Consider the following 17615-nt stretch of genomic DNA (forward strand, 5'->3'; position numbering starts at 1 on the left):
AACTTTTCAGACCACCCTCGTATATATTTTTTGTAATATTTTTTATAAATAAAATTAGTATGAATCATACCGAAATTGTGATATAAATTATTATAGAAATAGTAAATTTGACAATTAGCCTGGTATACGATATATAAAACACCTAAATAATTACAATAATTTTGTAATAAACGTGCATAACATTTTTAAGCAAATATATAGTAATTTTGATCATAATTCTACGTGGTCCAAAATTATAAAAGTTTTGTTGTGTGTGTGTTGCAATGTTTACTACAATATTTCCTCCGTGCACACCGAGCAAAATAACATGCATATCTGTTACAAACACCTATGTATGCGCAGAATTCACGCATTCTGTTTTACAAACAGAAAAACAGACGTGTAAGGGAAACGATATTTACGCTCGATCACATTTCGACGTATGCAAGCTAAACGGTCAAATTGCTTCATCAAGTAACAACGTGAATTATCGAAGCATATAAAGTGTGACGCAGAGAATATAGACGACACGCCGCACCGCACCACGCCGCGTCGCATCGTCAGCTCGTAACCGAGTCGTTGACCAATCGTGTCGACCAAGAGCCGCAAAAGAGTTTCGCTGAGAATGTTGAAAAAAAGCAGAGAGCGAGAGAAGAGAGGAGAAAAAGTGGTCCCGTGTATCGGTCCTCGTATCGGTCGGGTCGTATGAGCGCGAGGGTAATTTACCGGAAGGCGACTGCTCGTTCGCGCCTCATGCACGCACTCGCGCCTTTCTCTCCGTCGAGGGTGGATAGAAAACGGCGACCGATGTCCAAGGTGCATTTTCCAGGCTGCTCGGGACAACGAACGTATCGTTACAGCAAGATTCTCGTATCTTGGGATACATTTATTGTTACGGACTGCGCGTGTCACGTCTTAAAAATAATAGAAATAACGACGTGGATAAAATGCTTCGAAGAAGGAAAAAGAGAAAAAGGGAAAGAAAAAAATGTTAATCCACAATTTTGAATCAAAATCTTTAGGATAAGAGTTACGGGACATATGAATCTACGAAAAACGGCTTTTTTTGCTGTATGCGCGCTATGAAATATTAGTTTTTATTAAATTATCATAAGATCGCGGTTAGAAAAATAATAGAGCATCGAGCGAATTGTATTTGTGACGGTACCATTATTTATCAAATTCTCATTGCGCAATCAATATCACTATTTGTGTTAGCAAATAAATGAGTTCGTAAAATCGAATGCAAATTGTCCCGATGTTAATATATGTAAATTATACTTCGATACATACAATGACATGACATACGTAAATTATATTTTATATTTATTCTTCTTTTGTGCTTCTTTGTTGATCTTGAACTTCGACACCTGTTACAAGTATACATCAAAATTACGCAATGCAAAAAGATCATACTCGCTTTCCGATATACATACTTTACTTTCCGATATGCGTACGTCATATATACATATACTTTGCATAGTGTGCGATGCACACCGCGAGCATGGGAATTTCGTTTTGCGTCACCTACCAATCCTTCGTAAAATGTCTGCTCTCTAAAGCGCCGCGACTTCCCGCAACATCGCCTCGCTTCCTCCACCAGTCGTTCTTTTTTTTCCCTTTATTTAACGTTATTGCGTTCTCTTCGTTTGCTTTCAGATCCCAGGGTGAACGATTGGGTGATGATGAGCAGCCCCTTCCCAACCCTGATGATATGCCTGTCATACGCTTACTTTAGCAAGGTTCTGGGACCGAAGCTGATGGAAAACAGAAAGCCTTTCGATCTTCGCGGGATCCTTATAACATATAATCTCCTACAGACCCTCTTCTCCACATGGATATTCTACGAGGTTTGTTTTTTCTCTTATTGCCAACAATGTATAACTATTGTTATTTCAATAACGGTGAGTTTATCTAAAGAGATAAAGATATTGATCTAAAGAGATCGACACGGTTTCGCGTGAACATGCAATTACTCCGGACACGAGGCGTATCAAAGTACAACGTCATACGAGAAGATAAATAGAAAGATAAGAAAGAACTTAACCCAAGATTGGTTCCGTATGTCGTGTCTACCTATGATAATTTTATCTTGTGGAAATATGATAAGCGATAAGTGAATCTCTAATGCAAGGTAGTGAGTAAGAGAATTGACAATCACGGTGGATTTGACCGCGATTGTCTTTTCGCAGCAGAAAGTTGTCTTCAATTAATCCACCTCCGCGTTTCGTTTCGGCGGTCAATAACTGCACTCGGCAGTGGCCCAGTTCAGGCAGACAACAACACGATGTTCTTTATTGAGAATGGGAGAGAGAGGAAGAGTGCGAGAGCGAGCAGGAGAGAGAACTCATTTCAGCTCTCCAGAAATCGCAGAGGATCCGTGAGAAACAACAGGAACTTTGGACTTGCATAGCCCATTTATGAAAATTGCCAAAAATACTCGGAGATAAATAACCGGTCGCTCCTTTATACGCTCTTTTATACGACTTAAGTATGAGCGGCGAGTAAAAATCGTTTTTTTCTTTTTTTTCTTTCTTCTCATCGCCTTTCTCAGGTCACTCAAGTGTACGGCGGCCTGAACGATTTAATCCACGACGTCTGGAAGAATATTTAGACGAGAGTTTAGCGGCTTATACACGGCGTGTCTCTTACGATATTTGCCTATCGGACGAATCCTTCTTCTCTGGCACCAAATTACGCATTTAACTCGCGATCGAAATCTTGCTGCTGTTTTCACATGGCATTCGTGATCATGATACCGGCGGAATAACAAGACGACAGGATTCAACTAGAAATACGGCCAACTCACAATATCGATCACTATCGGACGCAGACGGAAATTACAATTGCATCGCGATATGCCCATTTACCGTGGCATTGCAGCCGGTAATCAATACGATGACAATTAAATGTACATATTTATAAGTAAAATCGTGTGTATATATTTTACATAACCGAATTGGAGCGCGTTTCTGTTGCAGAACATCCTGTCCTGCTTGAAATTTGCGAATTCCCTGCCCCATCCTCCCGGCCCCATCTATCGAGAATATTTCAATATAAACAATGCGTACAAATAGTAAGGAATGATTTGTTCTTTTTGTCGTCTTTGAATACATACAACTTACTCTCGACTCGTGCACAGAATTGGATTGCTTCGGCTAAGTTCCACTTGGCGATCGCGATCCTTGTTTCTCATTGGGTATTCACATAAATTATCGTTTTTTACATACTTTCAAGTCTCAATATCCGAGAAATCTTCTTTAATTGATACGTTCACTACCGCGATTTATTTAGAGGAATCTGAACGATTCAGCTCGTATTTTCTTATTTTGTTCATGTAATTATTATGTAAAACAAAAAAAGGCATGTAAGAGATTTAATTGCTGCCACTTTTTCGCGATGCTAATTGATTCTCTCGTTTAGCTCACTTCATGTGGGCTGCGGCTTGCTTCGTGTCGTTTGCGCCTGTCAAAGTATCAGGCAAATAACTGTTATCGTGTTGGTTAGCTCATGAAGAAAAGAATACAGAAGAGATAAAATTATAAGAATAGAGAATAGAAGGGTAGAGGAGAAAAAGGAAAAAGAAAGGGCAGACAAAAAGAGAAGCATATTATTTAGACAAAAATAAGGCTAAGAATGAGGTAATTTTATAAGATAATTTAAAAAGTCATTGTAATGATAAAGATGCTAAATAGCGCGCTATTACTTTAATGCTTTATTGTAATGTTTTAGTTATGTAAAACAAACTTGGTTTAACGGTGATAATGCATATAGAAAACAAAATTTCTTCCCGTAGCATATGTGCCACGCCGATAGTAAACAAAGTTAAATAAAAACGGAGCGATGTTTCGCGCCGACGCGATCCCAACTTACCCTTCGTCGGTCGATTTAAAGAAACGACGCGATCGTATCTGGCCCACGGTCAATATTGCGCACGCATACCGCGATACAGTTATGCGCGTGCGAGCGCGTAGCCGCGCGCGAAAGTAAGCGAAATCTCGTCACATCGAGGAGGAAGATAGGTCACGAAGCCGCTCATCGTGATACGCACCACGTTCCTCGAAAGAACGCATAGTCTAACTAATTTGCATTTATTACCATTTTTTGCAAATTAAGGAGCAGAAAACGAGAAATACTTCCTTCGATTTCCGTTGCGTTTCACCGTTGTACCTGTTTGAATTTGCCAGATCAGTTCTTCCTCATACGAGCCGATATCATCCTCAGCAGGTTTCGGCACTTTATCGCTACCAATATTCATAAAGATGTGGCTGCTTGCCTTCCTGTTGAGGCGAGCAACGAGCAAACTTTATTGAATATAAATGACGTTACACACGCTACAATATTCGCAACATCAATTTATATCGCTTGGTATACAGTTGCTGTTCCTGTTTACGTCAAATGCCGCTTTATCAAGACGTCTTAGCTTTAACGTGTCGAGCTTTAGCGGCGAGTTTTTCTATTGACTTAAAATCTGTCAAACTATATGGAAAGAATATTATAGTTTTTATTTCACATAAATTCTTTTCAATGTTACTATATGCTTTTAGTCAATAGATCGTTAGTGAAATCTATCTTGCTAAAAAAACATAGTAAGTTTTGTTAGAAATATAACAAACGTTTTAATTTCTAAGATATAAACAGCACATATAAAATGTGAAAGAACGGTTACTACAAAATGTTTATTCCTCGGTTGCAAAGTCTTATAATAATTTTTACTATAAAATTCTATTTATGTACGCTTAAGTTCACATAGATCACATCATTTTCTGTAAGTCTCAACATCCAATCTTTCTGATTGTATACTAAAAAAAGAATTTTGTTGTCGAGACATAAAATTGATAACGCCGAACCATAATTTGGTTAAAATAGGATCAACCATATGTTCGATAATTGCAACAAAAATCAATTGCCTCTCTCTCTCTCTCTCTCTCTCTCTCTCTCTCCTCTCTTAAGTAAATATTAATTAAAATATATTTTAAATATAGTCAAGTTATGTTATTAACAATAAGATTGGTGACGAATAATTATTTGATTGAACGAACTTACCTGTGAAGTTCGATCCTAATTATGCCCTTTGTCTCGTCCGGATGGATAACTATATAGTCGTGCTCCCGCACGCTTATCGACAACAGATTTCATAGTACTCCCGAAGGAAAAAGGGGGCGCGAGAGTTGTCTAGCGCCATCTGTGTTCTTTGGCGCTTCCTGCACACGCATCACCTCCTCACAAGTTCAAAAAATGAAAGCTAATCGCTATCCTAAAGAGAGAGAAAAATGGGCGGGAGTCCATCCGGACGAGACAAAGGGCATAATTAGAATCAAACTTCACAGGTAAGCTCGTTCAATCAAATAATTATGCCCAAGGTCTCATCCGGATGGATAACTATGTAGTTGTTTAAATCCTTGCGATTGGCCGGAATAAATTCTAGAATATACGAAAAAACAGAAAGGAAGATTCTATATTCTACGAATTTACTAATTATTCTACGAATAACTTTATATAATTAAATATAAAAAAACTTGGTAAACACAAAAAACTTGAATATTGCTTTCAGAGGAAACATTCGAGCAGTTAAGCCTCTCCTCTTTGTTTTAACAGAGTTTCAATTATTAAAGTAAAAGAACGGTAATTAGTAATATTAGACCTTGCTTATGTTAAAAGAACTGTGTTACTAAAATCTTCGGGATTTATAATAGGCCTATTATAAAAGTTTGCAAAAACACGTGATTCAACCGTCCACTCTGCCACGCGCTTGAATCAAGCGCTACGCCTTTTTGAGCTGCTCGTGAAGTCGATGCGTGACGAGTACTGTGAGCAGAAAACACAGACGTATCTATTCTTCTAATTCCTGTCTTATCCAGCGACTAATTGTTTGCGCTGTAATCCTTTTATGAGATTTAGTTAAAGAAATAAAAATTGAATTGCATTGCACTGGCCGTAAATCCTTAGTCTTATCTAGGTAACTTTCTAATAAATGAACAATACAAAGATTTTAGTGATCCGAGAAACGCGAGAAACAGAAAAAGACTGAGAGTTATTAATTTCTCCGATAATGAAATATGTGACAAACTCGACAACGACAGTTTGAATCCGCTGGCCCGTCCCGAAGACAAGAAGGAGCACCAATTTTTTGATGATAACACTCAAAGCACATGAATTATACGGGTAAATAGCTCCTAATTACTGGAGCTGGATCCCACACATAATCGTAACGCGGACAAGACGGTTTGAAAACTGCAAAACCTTTACACCATAGACTGACCGATTTCGTTCTGAGAAATAAGCGATATAGTCGATCTCATAGTATTAAGGCACGAATAGGAAGACAATTTTGGTATATTCTGAGCCAGAAAGTCCAGCACTTGCGCAACCGTTGGGGAGTAAGGCGATATCTCCCGCTGATTGCAGAAAATCCACCAGCATTTAAGAGGGTAAGAGTATTACTTTATGGTAGATTCCAAAAGGGAAGCTAACAAAGCTGGAATTGCCGAGGGTGTAACTAGACGGGCTCTGAAAGCGTCCCTGATAACTTCCCGATACCCAGGGAAAGAGTTCTGTACTCTGGATGATGAGCCCTGAAAGGCGAGGAAAGCAAAGATCGACTAGGAGAAAAAATTATTGTTTTTGAGATTGAGAGACGCCGAAATAAAAGGAACCAAGATTGTGAGGGCCACCAGAGCACTACCAAGATCCCCGTTGCTCCTTCGTCTAGAATCTTTCTCAGAACTCGTGGTAACAAAATAAAGGGGGGGAATGCGTAAAAATTTAGCTTCTCCCATGAAAGGGTAAACGCATCCACTACAATCGAACCTGGATCTAGAAACCAGGAGACAGGCCTCACATTTAAAGTTAATCGAGGATGCGAATAAATCCACATCAAAGGGGCCAAAGGAGTTAGCCACTTGACGGAAACCTTCCACGAATAGAGACCATTCGGTATTAGGCTCGACACTATGAAATTCCGAATCAGTAATAAAATTGTCTAATGAAGAAATATATGTAGCAAAGATCATATTTCGTTCTTCACACCATTGCCAAATTTGTCTCGAAATTTTAGAGAGTAGAGGATATTGAACCGACCCATATTTGTTAATATAAGCTAATGCAATTGTATTGTCGACACGGAATAAAGTGTCGCTAATCATCCACTTAAAGTTTAAGGAAGAAAAATCTTAGAGTTTGTTCACCTTTTAAACCGCAAAATATAGACGAAACCGTTTAGCGTATAAATAATATAAGAGAGACCGGCACCATAATTCGAAATTAATTTTCTACCAAGGACTATATAAAAAATTACTGCAATAAAATAGCAGATAATGACATTTTTCCATCATGTTAATAAAATACTGTGCTTTTATATGTGCGAATTAATTTGGTCAATCGTCCAGTTTAAATTGTATTAAATTTTATCAAAATCGAAGCATGATATATTTTCAAATAAACCATCACAAAAATTCTTTCAAAAGTTATTTACATGGCGAGACTAATATTTTATTCGGTGCTACTGCCTTCAGTACTTATTGCATGACGGTTAAATCGTTCAGATTTAATGACATAATGACATTAAAAAAATAATATGAGAAATTGTATGAAGAATTATGAGAACAATTTTTACCAGGGATAGCATATGTACGCTTTTAAATGGCCATTTAATCGTTGTACTATTCTATACTTGTATTCGTTATTTCTTTATTATTGTTACTTTTTTATAAAAAAAATGTGTAATACAATTTTAAAAAGTAAAAATTGTTTTTTATTGTGTATATGTGTACAATTATTGCACAATATAATTATCTGGATTCCTCTGCAGCAGTTTTACATGGTGTGTATGTGAAACTGCCCCATTTAATAGCGTACATATGGCCCTTGATAGAATTAAATAGCCTATCTAGGAAACAGAATCTGCGCGCAATCTACCGTCAATCTGTCGTCAGAGTCTATCGACAGGCTCTGCGCGTAGTCTGTCACCAATCTGTCATCAGAACAGATTCTGCATACAATCTGTTGTCATTCTGTCTACAGACACTGTTGACAGACTCTGCGTAAAATCTGCTCGCGCAAGTTTGGCTATGTGGGATTGTTGTATACACATTTCGCCCAACGTGACTGATTACCTCGAAAATAATCTCTCTCTCGCGCTCTCCTCTCCTTCTCTCTTGTGTATCATTTACGTGTTGTGTAACGCAAATTAGTATCGGCCATTTGTACTTGTTCGATGTATGGCAAAATTGTGGTTTGCACATTCCTTTCCTGAAGCAATATTCGATGGTTAGTCGAGCGTTTCGAGGACATCGAGCACGTCGAAGTATTCATTTACATCGGTGGAAAGATACGAAGCTTACTAAACAATGGGTGACATTAATTTGCAACCAACGACGTCAGTTGCGATTACGTGTGAATAATTATGACTTGACGCAAGCGTTTAATAAATTCCAAACATGTGCGAAATAGGCGCAAAAAATGGAAAGGAATAATACACGATTTGTTTTTTATATCCTATGTGTATATGTACTTATTTAATCAATTTATACTTGCATACTTGAATGTCATTAAAGAAGCAGTAGTCGTAATTATTTTCAATGATTGAAAATCCACTTCAGTTAAACTAGTTTACATAAATTATCGTTTTTCATACATCTGCAAATCTCAATGTCCGATTTTTCTGATTGCAGATCGTACTTTTTTTCTTTTATATAATAGTGTAAAAGAGACTTAGTTTAGTAATGTGGAGAAAAAGAAGTCTTGCTGTCACATGTGTGCGTGTGCCGCTGGAAGCGCAGAAAGACACCGCAAGTGCGAGGCAGTCAATGCAAAATTAATTCATTCCTGCGAATACAATACATGTCTTTTCAAGCGCAACAGATTATATCGCGCCGCAACTCCTGAGTATAATTGGAGCCATTTAGCGAATGAATCTCGCACTCATGGCGACCTCGTGGAACGTCCGACGCCTTTCGACCACGCGAATCCATTCTTAAATTCACGGGAATTTAGTTAGATGAAGCGTTAACACGAAAATTACTCTTCCACTCGACCGGCGGAAGCATTCGCATTAGCGCACGCTCAAATTACTACCTTCCAAATTCTCACATGTTATCGAAGAAGATCGTCTTTTCTAGATTATTTGATTTGCACATCTGAAACTACTGAAAAAAAGGACGAAAAGGAAAAAAATCAGAGAAATTGTATAAAAAGTAGGCGCAAATAACAAATAATAGTTTGTTATGATGACTTCTGTTTTACGATATGCGACACTGTCGCAATGGTAATTTAAAAATGCACGTTTTTTTCAGTATTTGATGAGTGGTTGGGCGAAAGATTACAGTATTCGGTGCCAGCCAGTCGATTATTCGTATAGTCAGATGGGCATCAGGATGGCGAATACCTGCTGGTGGTATTACTTTAGCAAATTCACCGAGTTCTTCGACACAGTGAGTATCGATCTTTAGTTGCCTCGCATCGCTCTTGAATAGCGTATAACGAATATAAAAAAAGAGAGTTTTGTTCGATAAATACTTATAAGAACACTACGAATTAAAAAAATCAATAATTTCTTGTCTGCCTCTCCTTTTCCTTTAAACTTCAGAAACAATCCGTAGTAGATTTTAAATAATTTCATGTTTTACCTCATATAATAGCGGAGTATAAATGAAAATGCACATCTTAGTTAGAAAAGTAAATAATTACAATCTCTAAATTATGAAAAAAGTTATGTTTTACTATTATATATGCATGTGTGTGTGCAAACTTTTAAATCAAAGAACTATATTCAAACTTTTAAATCAAAGAATTATATTCAAACCTTAGAAAATTAAATAAAAAAGTTATTGACGAGATATATTAGTAAGAATTGTCAAAGTAGCGAAAATAAAAGTAAAATCTACAACTTTCCGTCTTTTCTTCAGCTATTCTTCATTCTGCGAAAGAAGAACCAACACGTTTCAACGCTTCACGTAATGCATCATGGGGTAATGCCTTTCTCCGTGTGGATGGGGGTGAAGTTCGCACCGGGCGGCCACAGTACTTTCTTCGCCCTCTTAAACACCTTCGTACACATCATAATGTACTTTTACTACATGGTAGCTGCGATGGGTCCGCAATTCCAAAAGTACATATGGTGGAAGAAATACCTTACTACTATGCAAATTGTAAGTTCAGCGTTATTTTGAGCCACCATATGAATATGAAATGATGGTTACAAGAAGCATATAAAAACATATTATTAGAATTTGCATTTTATGTGTTTTTACGATCTTTGTTAAATATGCAACGACATTCACTTGAAAAAAAAAATTTAAATATCTTTAACATGTGCGCTATAAATATGACATGCATCACAGCGATTTTTTTTCCATACTCATATAAATCATGTAAGTCTATTTTACTCAATTAAAACATACAATAAAAACATATAATTTGGAGAAATTTTTCCAAATAATTCGTGGAAGCATCAAAGATTCACTTGTGTGAAGAAAGTATATTAAGTATAATACTTAATTGAAATTGTTTATTGACGTTTTTAGTAACATTAATGAAATTAATTAATTCATAAAAGATTAGGATAAGTAACCGAGTTCTCAATATAAAGTCTGATTCGCTCTTCAATTCCGTCTATTCATCACTACTGTTTAGAAGATACTTTTTTAATCTTCGTAATATCACATATTGAATAAATTTTTATCTATGGTGAACAATATGAGAACAATATGAGAAGTGCCATCATTTCCGTTATCGCTTTTGCAATTATTCGTGAATTTATCTGACTGCTTACTTATTCTGATTTCAGATACAATTCGTGATGATCATGTTCCACCAATTCCAATTGCTCTTCATTGAGTGCGATTATCCACGTAGTTTCATGATCTGGATCGGCTTGCACGGTTGCCTGTTTCTCGGACTGTTCTCGGACTTTTACAAGACGAAGTACACAGGCGTAGGTAGCAAAGCCTCCGCGAGGATGCAGAACGATTCATCCGGCGGAGTCTGCATGCCGGTCTTGGACGAGAAGTCGACGCACAACGGTGTATCCTCATACACGATTTACAACAAGGAGTACAACAGCTGTTATAGTAATGGCACAAACAATGGTTACGTCGCTAACAACAACACAGAGAAGAAACTCGCTTAGGACACTTTGCTGCCTTGGTGGATACTCGAACATTTTGTTCGAAGTGTTGTCGGTCAGCTCGTCTCGCTGTACTACAGTTACCATTCATCCGCCATAACGTCATCTCATGACAGGAGTAAAACGAATTTACGTGTGAAATACGCAAAGCCAACAACAAATTAAGTGCGCGTGTAAAGGGGATGAAGAGAGACGAGATATTCGTGAAAAAGATAAACACAACAAAACAACAGTGAGACAAATTTTCGTTATCTCGCTGCAACATTCTGCATCGTTAGCAGAGCGAAAGCTGTGTTCACTAACATAGAGTCATCGACGAGAGAACTGTTACAACGTCCGTTACAAAATAAAAAGAACGAAAAGAAGAAAAAAAAGAACAAGAAATGACGGAATGCGCAAATCATCGCTAATATCGCGCAATCTTCCTCTTTCGAGCCTTCGTAATAATGAAACGTGGTTTGTACTCGATTTGTTAGAGCCTCGTGACACCTGCTGCCACCCGAAAATAGAACATCGATAATATCGTCGGTAATCATCGATAATACGATAAGAGAACTAGCGAAGAGAGGAAAAAAGAGACTACTTTTGCACTTTCTGTATTTCTCGGCGCTATCGAAAATCGCTGTTGCTGCGGTTTTAAAATCTCTAGGTCGCGGATAGCTTGACAATGTGTCTGAGAGAAATAGGACTTGAGCGCAATGTAACGCCTGAGAGAGAGAGAGAGAGAGAGAGAGAGAGAGAGAGAGAGAGAGAGAGAGAACGCGAGGACGAGAGCGAGCTTAACGACATTTAAAGAGCCATCTACAATGCTGGGATTGGTAGTAGGCAGTAAGATCATAAGCAGTAAGCAAATTGATCAACCACGGTTGGTCGGTTATTAAAAGAATAATCACTGTGCTGGTCAATTTGCATATTTCTTACATCTTATTGCTTACTACCAATCCCATTGTAGATGGACTTTTAAAGCGCACATATACGCGACGGGGAACAACCGCGCAAGCAAATTCCCTGTTGCAAAATCGAAAACGGACAAAAGCGTGTTCGCCGTGCGTGCATTTTATTCGTGAGTTGTGTACATTTGTTTTTAATACGGCTTGAACATTTCTTTTTATGCAGTTTGGGACGCATTCGATAATCTAACGAGAGAATATTTTTTTATTAATTCCCATAAGTAAAATTTTCTCATTGAATTATCGATTACGTTACAAACTGTATCGAAAAGTATTCAAACCCGTTTTAGTATTCCGTTTTGGAGTGGAGTATATATAATTGAGTCGAATACGTATGAATGTTTCTTGGATAGCACGTAATTTTAAAATACTTTCCCCATCGAGACACATTGGAACTAAATCCTTTCTTATTTCAATCTCTCCTTCTATCATTATCACCGACTCTCTCTCTCTCTCTTTTTCTCTCTCTCTCTCCCTCTCTCTCTCTCCCCCTCCCCTCTCTCTGCCCTTTTTTTCTATCTCTCTATCTCTCTCTCTCCTCCCCCTTTCTTCTTCTCTACAGTCCCAATTGTGTTCAGAACTTGGGTGAATTTTGTAAAATTTAAGTATACAAATCGATTCATCCAAATCGTTATATACAATATCGTATACAGTCGTATCGATACTATATATAATATCGTATACAGCAAAGCCAGTTACATACGATTATTGATTTGGTGATCGCTTCGTGGCGTTTCCACTGATGTTAATTTATTAATTGAGAAATTGATGTGTTAAGAGGTATTGTTGGCTAATAATTAGCTAGTTAGTTATCTAATTCTCAGTATGTATGGAGTTCTTTATACTATATGGAAACGTTAAAAATTCTTAGCGATGATGAACCATTGTATTCGTAATTAATTAAACTTACACAACTTCCCTAATAAGTTCTTAATTCATTCGGAAGCTTGATTCTACTATTGCACGTGGTATATAGTAATGATGGCGATAATCTCGTAACAACGGTGATGGTGACAGTAGTGATGATAGTGATAATGGTGACGGTGACGGTGATGGTGATGGTGGTTAATAATAGCAATGCCAGTGCCAGCTCCAATGCCGACGCTGGTGTTGACAAAAATTGTTCGCTGCTTCGATCATTTCCTCTTTAGCGCGCGGCAGTAAGCCGCAGTGCGGCCTGTTTATTGTGCAACAGAACTGGCGCTTTAATCGATCGAAAAAGCACGCAACATTTGAGTCACGAAGCTCTGTAGTAGTGTCGTTTCGTAGAATCAAGCTTCCAAAGTGATCGCGCACTAAGCAACGAGTCTCTCTTACACGCGATCATTATCAAGAGTTGGATCATGGTTGCGAGAACGAGTCGAATGCAAAACGTGTGTTTTAATCTGCGTATGCATACGCGAATATATATTATACGGGGGAAAGGGAAAATGTGTGTTTAAAGACCATAATAAGTCGCACTAAGATTAGTATATTTATACACTTCCTATTTTTATGAACATATTATTTATGATGACCCGAATACAATAAAACACTGATGATGAAATATCTCGATTGTAATAAACTTAACCTCGGTTATTTTTACAAAACGGATGAAGTAAATTTATGAAAAGAGAAAGAGACAAGAACGAAAGAGAAAGACGTGAAAACAGTCTTGCGTCGTGTTTGTCATGCTCAACCTCCTTATGAAAGTATACATATAATTGATGCTTGCGAAAAAGAGTGCATTCGAACATCCTCTTTCCTCAGATACAAATTTGAAAGCGCACCCCCGAACGAGTGTAACAATTAAAATTTAATCCTTGTGTATGTGTAATCTGTTTATTCTTTCTTTATTTCCATAACATGCATATCATGCTTTGTATGATCATAATTCACATCATGTTAGTTTAAGAAACTGTTCTGGAGTAACAGCTCATTTTTAGATATTTTTTTAATTATGCTAGAAAATTGGCAAAGCGCGCGTAATAATAATGATAGTAATAACGATAGCGACAAGAGCGATATCCGTCTTCAACATGAAATTGTTATTTGATGTATCAATTAGATATTACAAACTGGCCAAATTCTTATATTTTTCGTCTTCTTTTATTATAAATTTTCTATACTTCTTACAAATCTGAAAAAGATTGTATTCATATCCTATATTCGCTCTTTAGTTGCGTGTACAACGATGCGGTTAAAATCGTCTGCAAAGCAATGTAAATTTAAACAGAATAGACATAGTAATAGTTCTAGCTGCCTAAGTTCGCATTATGACTGTAACAATCTGCGTTCACTTAACGTTTTCATTGTATATCAATATTGACTTCTCCTATAATCTCAGTGATTTCTCTTTATGTTAATATAGAAAAAGTTATAATGGCAGCGTAAATTCTGTCACGTGAGACACGTTTCGCCGATTGTGTTTGGTGAGTTGGAAGTCATTATTTGGAACTTGCGCGAACACACATTCCTCGCGGAATACATAAATGTATTTTCAATCTATCGCAATGCATTCCGAGATTAACGTTACACTCGAATCCGCCGCAGATTGTACGACTTAATCGTTCGTTGCGTCGAGACTTAATTAATGTTCATTAGCTTCCCTCGTCCGGTTCAACGTGCAAACGTAAGAGGAAGTCTTCGCTGTTGCAGTGAAAAGGCGCGTGCGTGTGAACCGACTAATTAAAACGTTTTCCACATGTGTATTTGTAAGAGAACTGCCATAGAGCGACGGAATTGGCGTACGAAGTCTCGCACGGGACTCGCGCGAGAGCACGAGGGCGTGAAATGAAAGCGATATAATAGACTAGGAAGCGCGTGCTCATCAAGAGTTCTCGAGCGACAGAAAGTTAGATTCTTCGCGTGTTTTACCTTACGCACACAATACTGCGATAAAATAGTGGAGCGATCTAGGTAGGATTGTTACGTTTTCCCGATTCTCTCATTCTGTTTGTGATACTGCACTGCGGTGCCGGCGGCGCGCTACTAATTGACGCGCCCATACAAAGGAAATGTTTTAGCGAGGAAAGCAACGCACAGCGTGTCTCCTTAGTGACATGTAGGATTACGTCGATCACGGCGATCTTGTAGTACTATCGGAATATTTCGACTCGCTCGATAGTCACTTTTCGCGAGCGAGAACAATAAGTTGCGCACCGTAACACGCTCGAGCAACGTCGCTTTATCGTTTACTACACTAGAGCCGAACAGTCGCAAGATCACGTATTTTACACTGATTTCTTCCCTGTCGGAGTATCGAAGAGCACACATCCCTCGATCGCTTGTTTCCTCTTCTTTACGCTTTTCCACCTGTATTGGTCGTTACGAGCGTTACGTCTCCAATCAGCCGCAAGTTGTTCGCGATTAACATTCGTAACGGCGGGCGATCGATGAACACTGTTGTTTCCTGTTATTCGCGAGAGAATGTCAACCGATTTCAACGGGTACTCTTACGCCGTGAGTTTTGCTTTGATCTGCGCAACGTGCGCGCTCGATGGCGTATTCGTTTTTTAACGAGCGCGGTATGTCGTTTCCTTTATATTATTTGTTAGTACATTTTATTTGACCGCGTTTTATTTTCAAGAAAGCGTAGCGAAAGCTCTTCTTACATGCATCACCACACAATATTTTTTTAAGGGAAAAACCACGTCGTCTCTATAGAGCCGACTTTGCGACGCAACTCTAATCCTTTATAATAAATCCAGTTGTTTTCCTATACGAAACAAGTGGCCTGTCTTCATTGACGATTGATCAGCGGTGAAGAGTACGATATGAAGTACCGTGCTTCTTTTTTTTTATCTTTCTTTTTATTGTTTCTAACAATATTTCATGTTTATCCTCATGCACGACAGCTCCCATGTAAAACGTAAAGCCACTTAGGATGTATGCGAGTAACTTTTTATATTTGTAAAATGATTAGGTTTGATGATATAATGTTGTCCGAAATATTGTAACATACGGGTCTCACAGAATCGCCGGATGCATCTTCAGTCACAGATTATTCGGTTGACTCGAAGTCGACTTTTCCTCAGTGAAATTATTCGTAGACAACTCGTCGCTCGAACAACAACTTTCTAAACATTACGTAGTTGTCCCGGAATCGATGGAACATGGACCGTCATGCGGTCTGTTCGAATTTACTCAGCGAAACTTCGAGTCAACTTTTGTCTGAAACTTGCAACACTTTATAATTTACACTTACTATTATATATTCGCGATTTTTAACACACAGTCGAACGTCAAAAGTTCAAAAATTCTGTTCAAGTCCGTTTAGGATTAAGCGTGAGACATAGTTTTGTTATCCGTTTTATTTTTTAATGATATATATATATATATATATATATATATATAAAATGCGTGGAGAATCTTTTATTTTAGATTATTAATAGTTTGATTACATTCTCAGTAAGCAAGGAACATTAAATTAACGTTTAGAAATGTTGATTTCATATGCATTGTTTGGACATTTTTTAATAATATTGCATTTATATTTTTCACATATTATTTTGTGATATGATTTTTCTGAATGTTGTTTAAACGTTTTAAAAACATTACAAAAAATATATTTTTCAAATGTTACTTTAACATTTATTTGAGATCGATGCAACATCTTAAAAATATTTCTGCCGATTAAAACGTTATAGCAACCCTATTTCAACATTATTGAAATTTCCAAATCGCGGTCAAAGTATGTTCATAATGATGTTTGATACAATATTAAACACTACATATTTGACAATATTACAGGTTCTTCAATATCATTGTAGCAACGTATTAATGATTTCTTACTTACTGGGTTCCTAGATAGCACAAAGAATTTAAAAAATGCAAAAAGAATTCAATCATATGTCACCAATTCTGAGTTCATTTTCAGATGCAAAAAGAATTCTTCAGAGTTTAATTCAGTGAAAAGAATTCTTTTTCTAAATGAACTCAGAATTGATGACATACGACTGAATTCTTTTTGAATTCTCTATGTTATCTGGGTCGTTACCAGATAATTATACTAGAAAATTGGAGAAGAATCGACTCCGAGTTATCAAAAGAATCCGTGATTGATAAGGTATCCGGTTGTTTGCGAACACTGTATACGATTACGATTCTCTATCCCTTTTCCTCTCGAGATCGCCGAATTTTCCTGTCATGAGCGTACATCACGATACAAAGAAATAACGGTAATCACGCATAGAGAGTTGAATTTAATGTCAGAGAATGACAAAATGTTAAGTAACAAAAACGACACTCTTGCGTGAGAAACAAATAGCAAGTGATCCGCACGTATCATTATCGTCACGATGACGTTCCGCAGCTTCATGTTCATTCGAAAGATCTAAACCGAAAGCGCCAGAGAATGCGACGATGAGAGGAAGAGAGCGTATCGCGTCACGTACCTAATGTTACGAGCTCTGTAATGATTCTCATTATATTTTTGTACATAATTGGGGAGAATTACGAGAGAATAAAGCAACAGAAAGTTAAATGAACACGTATACTTAGCACGACTAAATGGAACGCAGCATGAGATTCATCCATTATCTATGACTATAAAAGATACTTTTTCTTTTATTGCATATGTC

At 37.5% G+C, this 17615-nt stretch overlaps 1 protein-coding gene across 2 annotated transcripts in view; it reads left to right on the forward strand.

The window, feature by feature from the left end:
- The window catches only part of LOC116844906 (elongation of very long chain fatty acids protein AAEL008004-like), a 31808-nt gene extending 17680 nt beyond the window's left edge, over window positions 1–14128 (forward strand). Inside the window, exons 3-6 of one of the 2 annotated variants that reach the window (XM_032817039.1) lie at window positions 1639–1829; window positions 9273–9410; window positions 9885–10127; window positions 10766–14128. In XM_032817039.1, coding sequence (XP_032672930.1) covers window positions 1639–1829; window positions 9273–9410; window positions 9885–10127; window positions 10766–11107 — 914 coding nt within the window. In that variant the 3' untranslated portion in view covers window positions 11108–14128. The remainder of the gene's footprint in view (window positions 1–1638; window positions 1830–9272; window positions 9411–9884; window positions 10128–10765) is intronic. The other variant, XM_032817040.1, reaches the window with a different exon arrangement.
- Window positions 14129–17615: the final 3487 nt, after the last annotated feature.

The sequence above is a fragment of the Odontomachus brunneus genome, unplaced genomic scaffold (genome assembly GCF_010583005.1).
Source record: "Odontomachus brunneus isolate Ranch 3 - 2012 unplaced genomic scaffold, Obru_v1 Obru_scaffold_047, whole genome shotgun sequence".
NCBI lineage: Eukaryota > Metazoa > Arthropoda > Insecta > Hymenoptera > Formicidae > Odontomachus > Odontomachus brunneus.